The sequence below is a fragment of the Pieris rapae genome, chromosome 10, assembly GCF_905147795.1.
Source record: "Pieris rapae chromosome 10, ilPieRapa1.1, whole genome shotgun sequence".
Taxonomy (NCBI): Eukaryota; Metazoa; Arthropoda; class Insecta; order Lepidoptera; family Pieridae; genus Pieris; species Pieris rapae.
The window spans coordinates 676,440-694,434 of NC_059518.1; the positions used below are offsets into that span (position 1 = coordinate 676,440).

General features: G+C 33.1%; 3 protein-coding genes and 1 long non-coding RNA gene across 10 annotated transcripts; 3 read left to right on the top strand and 1 right to left on the bottom strand.

Moving 5' to 3' along the window:
* The first annotated feature begins 844 nt into the window (after positions 1-844).
* Positions 845-7,527, top strand: LOC110998059 (band 7 protein AGAP004871). 7 transcript variants are annotated; one of them, XM_022266561.2, is made up of 8 exons: positions 917-1,069; positions 1,382-1,423; positions 1,924-2,024; positions 2,590-2,745; positions 5,130-5,227; positions 5,777-5,938; positions 6,576-6,741; positions 7,132-7,527. In XM_022266561.2, exons 1-8 carry the CDS (start codon positions 988-990, stop codon positions 7,270-7,272), a joined length of 948 nt encoding a protein of 315 aa, XP_022122253.1. In that variant the 5' UTR covers positions 917-987; the 3' UTR covers positions 7,273-7,527. The 7 variants fall into 7 exon arrangements, with proteins under 7 accessions (XP_022122245.1, XP_022122253.1, XP_022122202.1 ...); XM_022266492.2 differs by lacking the exon at positions 917-1,069 and adding an exon at positions 1,103-1,311 and having other exon boundaries at positions 1,909-2,024; XM_022266500.2 differs by lacking the exon at positions 917-1,069 and adding an exon at positions 1,103-1,311 and having other exon boundaries at positions 1,921-2,024.
* Positions 7,528-8,336: 809 nt separating this feature from the next.
* On the top strand, positions 8,337-9,800 carry LOC110998153. The gene is made up of 4 exons (XR_006750473.1): positions 8,337-8,417; positions 8,504-8,659; positions 8,832-8,929; positions 9,653-9,800. It is a non-coding gene; the product is annotated as an uncharacterized LOC110998153 (long non-coding RNA).
* A 108-nt stretch (positions 9,801-9,908) lies between these two features.
* On the top strand, positions 9,909-14,396 carry LOC110997762 (band 7 protein AGAP004871-like). Its single transcript, XM_022266074.2, has 8 exons — positions 9,909-10,050; positions 10,121-10,449; positions 10,922-11,013; positions 11,209-11,364; positions 11,906-12,003; positions 12,407-12,568; positions 13,595-13,760; positions 14,295-14,396. The coding sequence occupies exons 2-8, from the start codon at positions 10,317-10,319 to the stop codon at positions 14,394-14,396; spliced, it is 909 nt and encodes a 302-aa protein (XP_022121766.2). The 5' UTR covers positions 9,909-10,050; positions 10,121-10,316.
* A 13-nt stretch (positions 14,397-14,409) lies between these two features.
* Positions 14,410-17,803, bottom strand: LOC110998053 (cuticle protein 21). Its single transcript, XM_022266480.2, has 4 exons — positions 17,728-17,803; positions 16,710-16,937; positions 16,070-16,243; positions 14,410-14,542 (listed from the first exon to the last, which is right to left on the bottom strand). Exons 1-4 carry the CDS (start codon positions 17,743-17,745, stop codon positions 14,456-14,458), a joined length of 507 nt encoding a protein of 168 aa, XP_022122172.1. The 5' UTR covers positions 17,746-17,803; the 3' UTR covers positions 14,410-14,455.
* Positions 17,804-17,995: the final 192 nt, after the last annotated feature.

Genomic DNA, 17,995 nt, shown 5'->3' on the forward strand with positions numbered 1-17,995 from the left:
AAATCAAATTTGAAACGTCTTATTTCAACATGACAACTTTAATTTTGTAATGATAATTGACTAGGAGTCAATTAGGAGTTAGAAGTGAAAATCCAATTATTAGATAAGATTTACATTGATTAGATAAGATTTATATTGGATAAGAAGTCGGACTGGAAGGCATAAACAGGCATATCGCAGCAATACGTGTGTTTACAAGGTGTTTACAAAGTATTACTTTAAATATTACGCATCATCTCAGCAAAATGTCAGTGCTTAACCTAGTACATACATGAATATTAATAGAATCTTTATAGGACTTGCACCTACATAACTGGTTTTAATTTTTTGTAATAAAATACAGTATTTATGAGATAAGAAATAAAGGCCGACAACGCACTAGCGAGCCCTGTAGGATTGATAGTGTTGTTGCGCGGCGGTATCACTTAATATCAGATGAGCTTCCTGTCCGTTTACTCCCTGATATATAAAAATAAATAATAAATATAAAGATAAAATAAAGAATAAATCACGAAGGAGAATAGCAGATGTTCCAATCCAAATAAATAAACTTAAGTGGAAATGGCACATTATTATCACAATTTCGCAGAAATGAAATTATATATTATATTTACTTAATTTTTAGGATGAAAATTCTTATCTAAATCTGGAATCAATTATAAAAGTGTTAAAAATATAATAACGTTTATATTCACCTTTGCGCAAATGTACCTCAATAACAGGGCCTTAACCCAGTCCAGATATAAAGCTAACTATAATTTACGGCTGCATCTTTATAATATGATTAAACGCCGAGTATATAATATAAACATCCGTGCATCCCACAAGGAGAACTCAGAAAACAAAGCCACAAATTGTAAAGCCGCTGTGCCCTACGCATCACCAGAATGGAAAGTGCGTTATTATTTATTACCGTCTATTCTCTACCTTTAGTACAGATATAGACACCGCATTGATCAGACAGATAATATTGATTGATCGACTTAAATGCGAACCTACTGTGCCTTGCAAATGGATTTCGGTTGCTACGACAAGGATTCGGGCGAAGTGGAGTGCTACCTAGAAATACGTAAATAAATTTTAAACGAAACTAATCGTTTATTTTCGATCGTATTGTAATTGATATTTTTAGTTGGATTCGATGTTTTTGGGTCGTGTAAACACGCGGTATTCTGACAGTGTCTGTATGTCAGTCTGTGATCGTTAGCCGAGTAAAACACTGTTATGAGTAATTAATCATTACGTTTAATTGATTGACGATGCGTGCGGAAGTTAGGTCAATGAATTCGAGGCGCGATGATTTGCCCAGCCGTGAGTAATTTAAAGGATTGAAATAAATTGGACTCATTTATCAGTTTAATGATGATTTTGGAAATTTTAGATTGCGATACGGGCACATCATGCGCTTTCACAATACATATGCGTAAGTATTTAAATGCGGAGTTTTTTATTCAGTATAAATACAAAGCTTTTAAGATAATTAAGACCAACTGCATATGTATTGCTGTACTTGAGAGTTAAATACAGAGAGATTTATTAGTTTTATCTTTTGAACGATGTCGATTTGCCTGCTTCTGCCCGCTGTTAATATATCAAAACCTAAATTATTACGCGTCGTAAGTCTGATACAAATAAATTGATTAATCATAAATATTGTCTACCGTTTTAAGGGTATAATTTTCTTTTAGATCGGATTTTAATTCTTCTTAAAGTAACTATTTAAGAGATTATTGTATTAAATTAAATTCGTATATATATGATTATAAGGTACAATATATCTTTAACATAACTTTTAAAAAATAATTTATACACATAATTATGACGTATGATTTGTAGCCGATGCAGGGCTACCTGTCAACTATATTTGAGTTTGTTTGTTCTTACGTTGGTCATATTATATTGTTATAGATCTTGTTTCAGCAGCAAATCCAGAGGCAGCTGGGTGTGTGGAGAGATTCGCAACATTCATGTCACTGCTTTTGGTCATTATCACTTTCCCATTCTCACTATTTGAATGTTTTAAGGTAAAGTTTATCGACACTTTTTTAAACTGATAAAGTTATTTTAGTTAAAAGGTCTTTCCTCCAAGATTGATTGAGTTCCCTTTGAAGTAGAGACTCTTGCGCCGTGGGGTTCAAGTACAGAGTAATTAAAGATTTAAGTTCACATCTGGTAGATGATACCGGTGACTATCTTATATATTTTTTGTGCACAATTTAATGATTATGAAAAAAAACAAAAGGCCAATAAAAAAAGAAATACAAAAGCTTTTTACACGTTTAGCTGCTACTAACCTTTTTAAGATTTGTAATATTGGGGAAAAAGTACACAATTTGTTTCAAACTACAGACATTGGTAATAAGAATGAAATACGATAAATCTTCACTTCCCACTTTTAAATAAACAAAGCCATTTTGTTAGGTTGTTTAGTTCATTCAGCGACATCTTCATTTTTTCTTCGTTTCAAATAATAAGACTTCGACTTATACAATTCCTTATTAAAACCATCTGTGTAATATGCTTTAATGCAATACGCTTGCAGTACCTATATTTCCATTCTTAATTCATTACATTCACCTGAATTTTCAGGTTGTGCAAGAATTCGAAAGAGCGGTAATTTTTCGACTGGGAAGACTAAGAAAAGGTGGCGCGAGAGGACCCGGGTTATTCTTTGTCTTACCGTGCATCGATACGTATAGAAAAGTGGACTTGAGAACTGTATCGTTTGATGTTCCACCGCAAGAGGTATACATATATAGATATATATATTAAATAGTTATTCACTCGTTTTTATGAAAACAAATACATAACATCTAAATGTATCATAAATCTGTAATCATAAAAACTGTTCCAGGCAACCCTAACATATAAATGATATTTATGTTTTAAGAGTATTATGTTTATTTTCGTAAGCATCATTATGTTACTACAGATGAACCACTTATACAAATGCTCATACTATAAATACCAAAGGCAAGTAGGTGATCTATGATGATCTATGATATCTATCTATCTAAGTCTATGCCAAACTCACACCGTCGACATTTTGACTCTAATTCCGGTTTCCTCACGATGTTTACCTTCACCATACGAGCTGTTGTTCAATGCGCACATATACAGAAAGTATATTGTGGCACAGCCGAACCTTAACCGACACTAAAGATGAGAGTCGCACGCCGAAACCAGCCAGCCTTCTAGTAATGTATATAAATTGCAATTATTAAACCACAAATGCGCTGGCGCATGCTAACTTTACTTGTAAACAGTTAACCCAAATGTTCGTTCCCGTTTAATTGACGTGGCTGTAAACCGTCAATCAAACTTTTACGACGAACAATTGTTCCGATGTAAACCAATTGTCTTAAGAAAATCTCGTAAAACAGCTATTTATAATGACAAGGTTAAACTAACGGAGTTTTTATAAGAATCATAGTATTGGATTTCTGAGCAGTGTTTTCCTAGTAGAGGAAGGGACAAATCGGCGACCATAATGTGCAATTGATATCTAATATGTATAAATGAATCAAAATGAAATTTTTTTAAGTGAAAATGAGACGAAAAACAAATGTGATAGATGTTACTTGGCTTCATAATGTGCTTAGAAAGAAGTGGCAATGGAAGGGGCATATAACAAGGTAAAAGGTAAAGACGAAATATGAAAGCGCCCCAAAGAAAGGTGGATAGAAGAAAATGAAGCGATATTTGGAAACAGCTGGCGGAGGCCTTTTTCCCCTGAAGGAGTTCCGATCTATCGTATTGAAAGAATCTGGGAAAGAAAAACAGTGTATATAATAAATCTAAGCAGTATATTCTACTTTTGTTATGATTGGAAATTAAACGGGGTTTAATTTTATTATGTGAGCATAGGCAACTCATGTAAAAGAAAAAACAGGAATCTCTCACAGCTTATGGCGGTTTATAGGGTCGGAACATGGCGCTGGCTTCGGAATATGTCAATTGGGAGTCTTACTTCTAGTCTCTCTCAGTAAAAACATTGAGAATCTTAGTAACTGTAAAAAAATTGACTTCAAATTTAAAAAAAACAGTAAGTACAGATAATTTAATGAAACCGTTACAATTCGTAAGTGCCAATATAATATTATCAAGTTGCTCGAAGACTTTTTACAAAAGAACCCATTTCATAAAAAAAATATTATTTATTATTTAATTTAAAGCTCACTTGCGAGCCCTCTGGCCATGTGAGTGTCCATTTGAGCAACCTGCTCGTTTCTATAGAAAAAACTTAGTCAAAATCTAGTCTTGACTATTGATTTAATGTATATTGTTTGCCATTCTAAAATACGAAAATATTCCACAAAATAATCCCAAACCTTTAAAGCTTATAGAGCTCAAGGCTCATCATAATTTGCGAGAACGAGTGTTTATTTGAACTTGTCGAATATTATTAAATCGCTAACAGACGCAGTGCAGTGAGCAGCCGGTTGCCCTCATTTGCAGGATTCGATTGATGGCCGGTCAATAAATCTAAATAATGCATAGCTATTTGATTATTTAGAGTAAATAATTATTTCATTTCGTATATTATTTCTTTAGTTGTAGGTACAGTCATTAAAATGTCTATATTCATTTTAATTTAGATTGCCACATATAATAAATCAAATAAATATGTGGCACTACAACCTTTTTAAATCTAGGCCTCAGGTTGTTCGTATATATTGCAGTAAATAAACGATTATTTAATGCACTATGTATTTTATATATTGTGGCTTGTGGAAAAAGCACGCTAAAATTCACAGTATCGAAGCGCAGTAATACATCTTTCCTGATCTAACGCCGGATACGGACTTGCCTAACATATGCCATATATATAATATTGTATTTTTTTGGTCACACAATACGCAGAGGCGATGAGAACTTGAAGTAACGCATAAGACAAAAGATCACATGGCTTTTCATCCACCAGTTGGACCGATCAAGTGGTCATCGTCATCAAAACTATTCACTGTCATAAGAGAGGCGCTGCCCAAAACAGTCAGTAAGCTACAGAAGCTTCCTTGCTGATCACGACGCTCAAAACGCTGCCGATGGAAGAGAGTGAAGTTCAAACCGATGGTTCTTGGTTTACGTTAGTGACACTTGTTGAATCTCACCAGGCAATTCTATTTCAGGTTTTAACGAGAGATTCCGTGACGGTAGCAGTAGATGCCGTGGTCTATTACAGAATAAAAGAACCTTTGAATGCCGTCGTTAGAGTTGCTGATTATAGGTAAAATACATAATAACAATTATACATAACCTAGTATTAATTTTTATCTAATAATAAAAACAATAGCCTTTTATTGATTTTGAACTCATATTTCTATAGGTGATGCTTTGATAATTCTTCTTTTATAGGCAAGTGGGTGAGGTGCCTTTAGGGTCTGACACACGCAATCAATATTTGGATAAAGGCATGCTGGTTTTCTCACAATGTTCTTTTTATTATTTTTGATTTGCTTTGTTCCAGTAGTTTTATCTGAATAATTTATGTTTAACGTAGTTTTACTCTTCTTGCTTATCTTTATTTTTTGGCTCACAGTGGTCTGGAAAACATCGCTCGAAAGCAATAAGGCTGCCAGTTACTGTACTTTTTATTTAATTATTTTAATTGTACTATATTTCTGTATACTTGCAATGAAGTGTAAATAAATAAATAAATGTTTCATGAGTAAGTTTTAATTTACTTAACGTCAGTTCAGTTGACTCTTTAACTTCACAGTTAAAGAGTCACGCACCCACCAACTTGGCTTAAATATAAATAAAATAAAAATTTCAGTGCATCCACCCGTCTTCTAGCTGCTACAACTCTGCGCAATGTATTGGGAATGCGAGACTTGGCTCAGCTGCTCTCTGACCGGGAAGCCATCAGCCACATGATGCAGGCCAACCTGGATGAAGCCACAGATCCCTGGGGTGTTGAAGTGGAAAGAGTTGAAATGTACTTTATTAGGCGACCAAGATTTTTTTACATCAATTTAATTCTGTTTCTAATATACATGAATACAAAACATTGCTGGACACCTAAATTTCCAGTAATACCAGTTTCTCATTCTCTTTTTCCAATACCTTCCCTACAACCTCACCAGATTTTCTATATAATATATATCTATCCATCTAGTGGGTGACCATCCAAACCTTTGCCGACTTCCTTGACTGGATCGTCTATTCGTTCTTCGGGAATTGCTATTTAAGGTTACAGTTCTTCTATCGATCTGATTGTATTAAATAGACTTGGCTTAGTTTCCTAATATTACTGGAGTAGACGCGCGTGCACATACTTTTGTGTTATACACGTTCTTTGTTTCCTACTTGTTTTAAAATTCTCTGGAGGTCTACGAGCACGTCACTGAAGTGGAATACCCTTAGTGCATTTAAGTCTGACTGTCATAGTGGCACTTTATAGTGAGCAAAACTCAAATCTCAAAGGAATCGAATGCTTTTTTGCAGTCTATGAACTAGACATAGTGGTGAATTCTACTCTTAGGTTTTCTTTACGACCTGCCTATGTATGTGGTTGATTTTATTGTAGCCAACCAAAATATTTTATAGCAAAGGAACTATTGTAACAATTTCAGCAAAGACGTCCGCCTCCCAGTGCAACTACAGCGTGCTATGGCGGCGGAAGCCGAGGCAGACCGAGAAGCAAGGGCCAAGATAATCGCCGCTGAAGGAGAGATAAAGGCTTCCCGGGCATTGAAAGAAGCCTCTCTGGTCATGGTAGATAACCCTATGGCCCTTCAAGTGAGCATATATTTATAATCTATATTAGTATTACTATTTTATCGCTACAGATTCTCTATGTAAACTTTAATTTAAATAAAATACTACCTTAAACTGTATTAAGTACATAATTAAGCCCACAACCCGTGGGCATACCTTCCCCTGGATGGGGTGATGCATGAATGGATCCAATTATAGGATATTGAATTTTTACTTCGAAGCACAGTAAATAAAACAGTTAAATTCTTCCATATTGTACATTATAGTCGATAATATTATATAAGGTTCAAAGTTAAAAAAGGTGTATCTTATGCTAAACGTATCGGCAGGATATCTAATAACTGATAATATTATGACTACCTTAAATAGTGAAATTTATAAATATAATGTAAATTCCAATTCTTTTTTCAGCTACGGTACCTTCAATCACTGAACACGATATCTGCTGAGAAGAACTCAACAATAATATTTCCGTTTCCTATGGATTTTTTAAGAAGCTTCATGAGTCCTGGAGCAGGCACCAGTATAACACAATCACACTTGCCTGTTTGATCTCGTGTTGAACTTGTTACACTATAGCCGAATACACTGTTAATATTAATTAAATAAGTGCCTTAGATCCTATGTAACACATCTTGTTTCCTTTAACCTTTAACACTTGAATACTGCGGAGTTACATGTACAGTATTGATTTGCTTTCTCTACCAAGTATTTATTTTAGTACTGTTAAGTTCTAGTCCATGTTACCTCGTAAGTTGTAGATACATTTGTTGTATTATCTTTTAAATAAAGTGCTTATTTTAATTATACTTTGTCTAGCTTAAATATAAACCTATTTCATTCACTGCTTATGTGAGTGAAGAGCCTTTTAACGAAAGGGTAATTAACTACCTAGCTTTATATTTACAATTCTAGTGTACGTGTCTAGAACTCCTCTAAAACGGCTAGACAGATTTGAATATATTTTATATGTGTGTAGGTCGCGCCCTGGATGGTTTAGATTGATTGGCCCCGCAGATTGCCCTGCAGTCGATACTTTCATACTTTGTTTTATTAATCCTAATCGGTTGAAATATCATGCAGGACGTCTGTCGGTTCCGCTAGAATGTTTATATAAAAAAAGTTTAGAAATTTTTACATTATTTTCTTTTATTGGATTGTAAAAGAGGTGTTATATAAAGCACAGATTATAAATAATACGAGGTGACACTTTGAAAGTGTCATCTAGTTTTTTAATGCTTCGTGTATCCTTGTTGCAATTATCAAATCAAGATTTTGTTAAAAGTTATTTAATTTTTCTCAGCTTTGTTTGCTGTCATGTGAGACTTTTAATTTTGATATTGCTACATTTATGACGTACAAAATGATTAAAAATATAAGATCTAAAATAGATCTGACAGGTAAGTGTTTATTTTTATAAAAAAATAATAATTTTAAGAAAGACATGACTGCTGATACATATGCTTTATTTTTCATAAGTACTACTTGATTATATTATTATAATAATATGATTATAATAATATAACCAAGTAGTACTTTAACTCTATTTTATTCACTTCACAGAAGGTGTTATAAATGTATAAAACTGTTGTGTTATTTCAGAAATACATAAAGAAACGTTGATTGAAAGAGTATTCAAATTGTTTGCTATATTGATGTTAATAGTTTTTCCTCTCGCTTTGGTGTTCTGTTTCCGGGTAAACATTGATGATTTATATTTATGCATATACATAACGTTGTCAAATAGCTTTTTATCATTGAAGAATATAAAATATTATTACAGGTTGTAAAACAATATAAAAGGGCGGTTATTTTACGCTTTGGTAGAGTAAGAGATGACTCTCCAGCCGGTCCCGGTATAATTTGGGTCGTACCATGCACCGACAACGTTGTCTTTATAGATATGAGAACTCAATCTTTTAACTTGGCTCCACAGGAAGTACAGTTATTTTATAATTAAATATTGAACAATATCTATCTATATTTAAAACGCCTACCAATAAATTTCACGCAATTGTTCTTCCTTACAAATTCTTTTCACTTTAGCCCCTGATTGTCTGTCATGTATTTAGTTGTAGCAGTTTTTTGTTTTAGCAGTATGGATATTTCAGATCTTAACAAAAGACTTGGTGACAGTTCACGTTGATGCTGTTGTATACTTTCACGTCATGAATCCACTTTGCAGCCTGCTTAACGTCCAATCCCACAAGTAAAACTTTCCGATTTATTGTCCAAAATTAAACTTTTAGTTGTACTTATTTTTTCTGCCAAAATTCCAACTGAAATGACATTACTTGAAAAACTTGAGCAATTTGGATTGCACATGCACGCACTGTACAAACAATACACTAGCAATATACAGAAATAGTAGTATAATTGCAACAATGATTGAATACGCTCTTGTCTCGCAAGACGTGAGCACCACATCGTTTGAGCAGCTTGACCCCTTGGGGTTGCGTATACATAGTGTACATTTCTTCATCTTCTACTGGAAATACTACAGAGAGTATTAAGAGGAGTATTATGGGATTTAATTCGCTGAGTTTCACAATCAAACGAATACGAAATTCCACCCATATCACTTCGACGTCGATCTACAACTGAGCGTTTAAGGCAATTTTTGCCGCACACCAGCGCTATGTGGAACAAGCCACCCACAGAAGTATTTCCGAACCAATTCGATGTAGGGTCCTTCCAAGAAAAGAACATACCAATTCCTAAAAGTCTGACAATGAACTCGCTGCCATTGAGAGGTTCCAGGGCTGCAGTACCACTTAATATCAGATAAGCCTGTCCGTTGCCCCTGTTTTTTAATAATCCTAATGCTGAGGATGTACTAAAACTTATAAAACTAGTAACTCTTACGAGATACTTTCGCATTTCTATCTATGAAAGGACTTGAATTGTACTATAATAAAACTTGCGTTTTCAGAAAAGCTACTGAACTTCTCTCTGTGGCACTTTTAAGAAATATTTTAGGGCAATATACGCTTTCCGAATTACTTTCGAATCGATTTAAAATAAGTGACGCGCTTCGTAAAGAAATCGATAAAGGAACATTGGAGTGGGGCGTCGAAGTTGAAAGAGTTGAAATGTAAATATAATTATTAACTGACGCATGTTTGGAAGGTCTTCTAGAACTTAAATCTGAAAAAATATTCCAGTAAAGATGTGATACTGCCCTTTGAATTGCAAAAGGCAATGGCAGCAGAAGCGGAAGGATCGCGAATAGCTAAATCGAAAATAATAGAGGCAGAAGGAGAGATCAAAGCAGCTGAAAATCTTAGGGATGCTTCAAAAATCATGTTGGAGAATCCTAAAGCCATGCTGGTAAAGACGAAAAATCAACCCTTTTTCTTGGATTCCATAGTTACTTTATTGAATTATATATTTGTTGCAGCTCAGATATTTGCAAGCTTTGAATACAATTGCGTCCCAACAAAGGAATACAATTATATTTCCATTCCCAGTTGAAATACCTAGGCAATAAGAACTCACGAAAAAAAATCAATGACAATCAATTTTTCAGTTCTGTCCGTTCTGTCATATTTCATTTGCTGTTTCTATATGTTTACACGTTTTCTATAAACCACGCTATGATATCTGAACACGAAGAGAAGTTAAAATATAATCAATCAGAACCGCGGCAGACGCCCGTTTCACTCACTCCAAAAGACGTTGAAAAGGGTTCACCAAATATTTTCAAGCCTCGTCTTCAACTTAACAAAGGTTTTTTGTTTGCTTGTTTCTGTTTTAGCTGGCTTTATTTTCTGTTATGCAGAATTGAAGCAAAAATATATTGCTTTTTGTTATTTAACGCTATTTGCTGGAGATTATATTGCTGGATTTAGCCAGTTTTAGGTCACCATTCCATACAAGGCAAACCATAACTTTAACAATACAGATATTTATTTATAAAGAATAGTAAGGCCCAAACCTAGGATTTTTTTTCATGATAATTTGTCAATCTAATAGGCAAGTAGGTGATCTGTGCCTGACAGTTGCTCTCGACTTTTGGGTCTAAGGCAAGCCGGTTTCCTGTATTTCATAGTTTGAGCGAATGATAAATGAGCGAGAATTAAGTCCAATGGTGTACAGCCGGGTCTCGAACCAACGACCTCAGGGATGAGAGTCGCACGCTGAAGCCACTTGGCCAACACAATTCGTTAAATAAGAACTTTAAAAAAATATATACTTTCAGAAAAGGACAAACTTATAGAAAAGTTTTTAATATTTTTGTCTATCGTACTTGTTGTTCTCGGCTTTCCGCTATCATTGATATGCATATTTGTGGTAAGATTTTTAAACAGACATATTGTTTTCAATGATTTTTGTAATCTACAGAATTTCACATCAAAACTAGTAAGTACTATTAAAAGTGTAATATTCTAGAACAGAAACATTGTATTTGGTTACATTTATTAGAAGAAATATGAATTATGTAGGTGCAAGAGTGTATACATTTATTATCGTGTAATTTAATTCCAGGTTAGTCGTCAATTTGAGAGAGCTGTCATTCTGAGGAATGGTAAAGTTCATAAGAACAAAGCTTTTGGCCCTGGACTACTTTTTTACCTACCTTGTGTTGACTCTGTTAAATTCATAGATTTGAGGACATTCTGCTATGAAGTGCCACCACAAGAAGTAACTTGCTTATCTTATAGTTACTATTAGATTTCATCTATACTTTATTTACGAGATTTAACAAAATGTTTGAAAAACTTTATTTCTAACAAAAATTTATTTTATATAATTTTAATGGCGTGGAATAAGTAATACCTGTCTATCTTATGTTCCATAGTAAACGTATTTTATTTTTATTTTATAGATATGAAAGTTTATAACTATATGAAACACGTCGCGATTAGCAGTCCCAATTTTAGTCTATTATATTCACTCTAACAGGCATATTTTTGATTTTGTCAAAAGCGCCAATATTTCTTTATAATAACTATTTCTGATAAAACATGCGTTTCATACTGATCGTGCTTTAAACAATGTATCAAAACTGATTTCGAAGAAAAAAACATATTAGCTGTCTAGTGTTTCAACACATTTACATTAAAACACTTATGCATAATTTTATGGTACTTTCAAATGGTAGTAGTTTCACAAAATGGCCATAATTCATCTTAAAAAATGAGTTTTCATATAAAACCAGATTGTTATTAAATCCTTTTTCCAGGCCTTAACTAAGGATTCTTTAACTGTGTCTGTAGATGCAGTTGTGTTTTATAAAGTTTTCGAACCAGTTTGGGCCGTCATCAATGTTAATAACTACAGGTATGAGATGATAATTATGCATATAGTCATTAAGGCAGAGTCCTTCGAAGATTCAGAATCGAGACGAGCATTTGAATAGCCTTATTTTTGACATACGGCAGCCAAACCTAGTGCTAAGTTTTGAATCATCGTGTCATCATGATTCTAAATTACGATTTCAGTTTTGAAGTCGTAGTTTATAATGGAATACGAAACATTGACGCGAAAAATTTCTTGATCGGACATTTCTGTATTTATCCAGCATATCCTGATTCCTGGCACAGCGGGGATTCAAACGCACAATCATCAGCATTAATCAACTACCAAATATTTTAGAAATCGAGTTACTTTAGACAGTTGGTTGGGTTTCAAAAGAAATAGTTGGACATAATAGAAATATTATCATAAGAACATTTGATTTCAGAATCGCTACTCAATTCTTAGCGTCAACCACTTTGCGAAATGCGTTAGGAACGACAAAACTCAGCGATGTGCTTATTAATAGACCAGTAATAAGCCAACAGGTACTAGAGCTTATGAAAAACACAACAAAAGAATGGGGTGTTAAAGTTCTCAAAGTTGAAATGTAAGTAATGTTTTTTTTATTAAAATATTTTCGAACAATGAAAGTCTTTAAAAAATATCGACTCGTGTAATCATAGTTAAATGTTTGAGATGGAATTTTTTTATTATAAATATACCTGATAGGTGTTTCGTAATTATGTACTCTAGCTTTTGTATATATCTAAAATAATTATATTATGTGTTAACTGATGTTTCATTTAATTTTTTTATTGGCCTATAGCTTTTCTACAGAGCAGTGTTACTTAGTATTATTTTATTAGAACATAATAGAAATAGTATTTGTTTTCGAGTAAAAAAAACAAACTCCGATGTTTCTTAAAATATATATTTCAGCAACACATTTGAGTATCATTCGTCATAATTTATGAATATATTTCAAACAATTAAGTTCTTACATCTAATATCTTCTCTTTTAAATTTACATATTGATGTTATAATGAAAATAATCTGTTCAATCTTCCTCGGTGTTTGCTTGTCTTCCAACATAAGCCATTGTAGTCTATCCTGCGCTTTACTCTATAGTTCTGCAATTTGTTTTAAGGTCGTCTTTCCATCGATGGTTCAATTTGCCTTGTCTTGCCCAGAATTCTACAATTTTTTTTTGCACATTTACCTATACAATGTCTTATCGTGTGGCCTGCCTATAGCCATTTTAATTGTTTCACACTGTATTCTATATTGTTTCTAGTAGTCTTTCTTGTCTTTTGATTGTTGACATGCTTTGTTCAATCCCTTGGTGAACTCTAAGTTTTTGTATATATTTTTTGGAATTGTGATTCATGTTTGGCATTTAAAATAAAAAAATAAAATCATTTATTTTAGACCAATTAATAAGTCTATATGTTATTAGAATAGTAAAACTTATAAGTATGTTAGTAAAATTATTAAAAATTTGCAATTCAGACAAGATTTTATGCACATTCCTTGCTTTAGGCCGCTCAGGCATTTCGTAATTTTCCATAAATCCTTTTGTATTATTTATTAGCAATACTACGTGTTTTGCTAATAAATTAATATTACTTTTTAGAAAAGACATAAGACTACCACTGCAGTTGCAAAAGGCAATGGCTGCTGAGGCTGAGTCGACAAGATTGGCTAATGCTAAAATAATAGTTGCCAAATCAGAAATAGAAGCTATAAAAAATCTTCAGGTAGCAACCACTTTGTTGATGGAGAATCCCATGGGTATGCAAGTAAGATGTCATTTTCTATATTTATCAACTAAATTTTCTCTATTATAGCTTTCTGGTTGTATATCTGTAAGAAAGAGGAGCACACTTACTTTCTCACCATTTCTCACCACAACACAGCCGAATTTGGTTTTACCTAGCAAATGTATTAAGCAAACGGACACTCAAATCGCAGGCTCGCAAGTGCGTTACCGGCCGTTGATATTGGCCCTATTTTCCTTTTCTTTTTGTAAATGTTTCACCCTTTTTGTATATATAATGTGTTCCACCTTTGGCTATCTTATGTATAGTTTTTTTTGTTTTATATTATGTTAGCTGCATTATCAAAAAAAATCTTGTTTAAACTCCGTAGTTAAACCGTAGTTAAATTCTAAAAAAACCTCACCCTTTTAAAGTTTCAAATGTTTCCAATTAAACTATTAACTAATAACTAATACGCCCACGTATTTTACGTGTCCTTCAAGTCTGTTTTCACATCGTTACGTCGCATTATGAAACGGACATAAACAATTATGTCTTTAATTTTAATTATTTCAGCTTCGCTATCTACAATCCTTGCAATTGATTGCTGGGGAAGGCACGCACACCGTTGTATTCCCATTTTCGTTTGAAATGTTCCAGAAGTTGTTTAATAAATAAAAATTTTGTTTGATAACATTTATTTATTATAAATTAATTAAGCTAGCTTATGATAGGAACTAATAGTCGTTTTCCCGTTCTTCATGTCTGTGTTGCGCGGGGGCAGGCCTTGGTGCTTGATGATTTGCTTGTTTGTGGACTGTTGCCTGAAAGATTTATATCTATTAGTATAGAATGATATTATAATAAAACCTGATGAGAGCCCATGGACACTCAATGCCAGGGGAACGCGAGAATGGATACGCTTTTTTTCTGATTTTTACCTTCTACAAATAAATGATCAGCCTAGTGTGCTTACACGGTGTTAGAGTACAAGGTACAGGGTACGTAAGAAAAATCGATAATTTAAAATCTTCGAACTTAGAGTTTAACATTGTACCTTCAAGTAGCACAATACTGAATTAAAAAAATATATATCAATTACAGACAGACATAAGATTTATTACTGACGAAAAAAGGAATGAGGTAAATTTTAAGTGTGTAATGTGTGTAACTGTCCCTGGCTCAGCATTATGCTGAGGAGCAGACGTGTTCCACAGCGCTGGTCATTCTGGCAGAGACCGCGGAATGTACTAATAATAATAGTAGAAACTAGCTGTGTAAGTAAAAAAGTCTTTGTGTATAAGTTTTTATAGTAAATAAGAAATAAGATAATAATTGTAAATAAAATAAAATCTCCTAAAAGAAACAGATAAGTAAATATTTTTCGGGCGTATTGAAAACAAGATTTCGTGGGATTTTGGTTGAGTAAGTAGATGTACTAAATGATGAAGTAAAGATAATGATTATGATATTTATGAATACTACAGTAATTAAGATACGTGTAATAAATACCTATTTTATTAGACCAGCGGTTACCACGTTACTGATATCTTTAAACCGCACAAGGGCATTGGCTTTCGAATATCTCCAATCATATTATAATTGAAATGATTAGCAAAAATGCCTAAGTTTCTCTCGTTTTGCTATACTTCTAATTACGACTCAAAACTCACTTAGAAAAATTAACGCCATTGCGGTCAAAATTATATAACCGGTTACCAGAAATAATAAAATAAATAACGGAACTTAAAGAGGATGAGGGAGCTGATGGGTCAAATGTCAGAGAACTTGGGTATTGCTTTATGCAAAGTCTATAGAAAGAAAAATAATAAAGACATTTAAAACAAATTTTAAAACTTTGGGCTCTGTGGACCTTTACCTATAACACCCTAGGTACACTGCAATACGGACCAAACTGACCAAAAAATTGTAAATACCGTACTTTAATAAATAATTAAATATTATGAATAAAAATGAATCTTTATTCTCTAAAATTTTTATTAAGGGAAATAGAACAGTCTAGTAAAAAAGTTCACGGAGACTATTATATACAAAGAAAATGTTTTGTATAAAGATCAGACAATACATGACTAAACCGAACAAGTATTTTAATTAGCATTTTCTCTCGTCATTATCAAGATATGGTTGTCATAATTTAGAATGGTGGTAACTAAATACTTCACACGTTGGTACTTAATTATTACTTACCTTTGCCAAATACATTGGTTGATCAAACATTAAAAGTAACGAGTTTTATAAAAAAAAACAATCGTTTTGAATATGAAATTAGGACTATTTAGGTCATAGTAACAAATTGAATAATTCTAAATGAAAATAAACAATTTACTTACTTGAAATCCATTTTTGGGATCAGCCGTGTACTTGACGAGCCTTAGGGAACCATCAGGCTCCACCAAGGAGTATTCTCCGTGTACGACATCGCCATCCCTGTATTCCTTGTGGTTCTGCTGGTTACCGGTGTGAGGATCCTCAACGCCATATGCATAGTGGTAATCGGGTTTCGCCTAAAATATATTTAATTGTTTATTTTTAACTAAGATTACAAAAACTCAAACTCAAATTTTAAAAACAGCTTAATTAGTTCTAAATTAACATCGACTACCAGTTCGCATGTTAAGGGCGATCGGGGTAGAAGAACTGGCAAGAAACTCTCCGTCACTGTTTTTAATCGCCAAGGTTTTGAATCATACTGAGAAATTGAACTGGCGCAAATCAATCTCAAGGATTAGGATCATTTGAATCAATTTAAAAAAAAAAGAACGAGAGTTTTGAATTTATTCAGTGATCTCTACCTAATTATTTCGCTTGGGAGTTTATTGTAAAAACAAATACAATTCCCATATAAGAAGTGGTTTATCTTCTGGAGCCTGGTTATATACTTTTGTTTTTGTATCCGTAGCTGGATTATTTTTAACCAAAAATTATGTGAAAATGTTCATCTTTATTTGTTATTTAAATAACTGTACATACCACATAATCTACGGTTTTCAAACGGTCATATTTGGCTGTCTCTGGGTTGATCTTGCCCGCTTGATGGTCGTACCCATAGTCTGCGTGCTGCTGAGCCGGTACTCCGTGAGCTGCTGGGACCTGGACCTCCACAATCTTCCCACTTACTGGACCACTAAAGCGATTGTACGAGTAACCTGGGGCATGACTGCAGTATGCGTATGACGCAAACGCTACAAGCACCAAAGTCTGAAAAATATAACAAAAATCATTTGTGAAATTGCATCTACAAGTAATTATTGTTGAATATCGTATTATAACTTGATATAGAGAGCGGACATCTAAAATTTAAATTAAACTAATAAACACGATTGAATAACATGTTCTTAAAATATACAGCAATAGGCTTAGCAATGCTATTGTGAAGAAAAAAGAAAATTTGTGTCACTTTCGTCAAGAGTAATGTAACTATCGCGAGCGACCTTCACGGTCAGTGCTTGTTGCTCCACGACTACGATGACACTGAAATTGAATACCTTCGTAATAGCTTTTTCGTGAATATTATTATTGACCTTGGAATTCCAGATTACGGGTTTAAAAAATGAAAAAGAAAGAAATAAAGATAATAGTAATTTAAAAATATTACTTTTACGTTTATAATTTTTTTTTTAATTTTGTGATTTAATTTTTATAATGGGGCCAAAGACAATAATGTTTTAACAACGACTGTTTATTGAGTTTGTTAATTGATTAACACATTATATTAGAGGTGTACGTAGATAAAATACAAGTATAATATAATTAAATTTAAGTACGCTATATTTATTCGTCTTAAATTTAATTATATCAGTCATCGTCAGACTAAGATTTATTACTGTTTTGGTTTGTGGTACCTTTTTGGTTTACTAATTAGAATTGAATCAACATAATAGAAAGACTGACGAAAGCTATACACGACTCTGTGTGAAAATGAATTTGATAATTAAAAAGTAAAATATTGTTTCGAAATAAAATACACATTTTCGTAAATTATAAATACCTTGAAAAATAAAGCCATTTTCTGAAGTACGATGAAAAATGTTTGCTTGATGTTCCTTGCGGGACTGACAACTGATACAGGCGCCGGTGCGGTTATATACCAGTGAGCTATTTAAGAAAGTATGCCCAATCGTGATCTTATTATTGCAATAACTATGAATCAATATTTTTAGTATAGCCATCGAAACTTAGTCAATAATGTCCCATGGAGAAATAGAACAGATTTCTTTGTAGATTGATTTAATATTTATAATACTATCTTTCTCATA

What these genes read in the sequence shown, in the direction of transcription:
- LOC110998053 (XM_022266480.2), bottom strand. An exon ending in TGAAAACCGTAGATTATGTG is followed by an intron (nt 16,244 to 16,709) that starts GTATGTACAGTT and finishes AATATATTTTAG; the next exon opens with GCGAAACCCGATTACCACTA. An exon ending in ATCCCAAAAATGGATTTCAA is followed by an intron (nt 14,543 to 16,069) that starts GTAAGTAAATTG and finishes TAAATCTTTCAG; the next exon opens with GCAACAGTCCACAAACAAGC.
- LOC110997762 (XM_022266074.2), top strand. Translation starts at nt 10,317, where the DNA reads ATGATATCTGAACACGAAGAGAAGTTAAAATATAATCAATCAGAACCG. An exon ending in TCGTCTTCAACTTAACAAAG is followed by an intron (nt 10,450 to 10,921) that starts GTTTTTTGTTTG and finishes ATATACTTTCAG; the next exon opens with AAAAGGACAAACTTATAGAA. An exon ending in ATGAAGTGCCACCACAAGAA is followed by an intron (nt 11,365 to 11,905) that starts GTAACTTGCTTA and finishes TCCTTTTTCCAG; the next exon opens with GCCTTAACTAAGGATTCTTT.
- LOC110998059 (XM_022266561.2), top strand. Translation starts at nt 988, where the DNA reads ATGCGAACCTACTGTGCCTTGCAAATGGATTTCGGTTGCTACGACAAG. An exon ending in TTGATGTTCCACCGCAAGAG is followed by an intron (nt 2,746 to 5,129) that starts GTATACATATAT and finishes ATTCTATTTCAG; the next exon opens with GTTTTAACGAGAGATTCCGT. An exon ending in ATAACCCTATGGCCCTTCAA is followed by an intron (nt 6,742 to 7,131) that starts GTGAGCATATAT and finishes TTCTTTTTTCAG; the next exon opens with CTACGGTACCTTCAATCACT.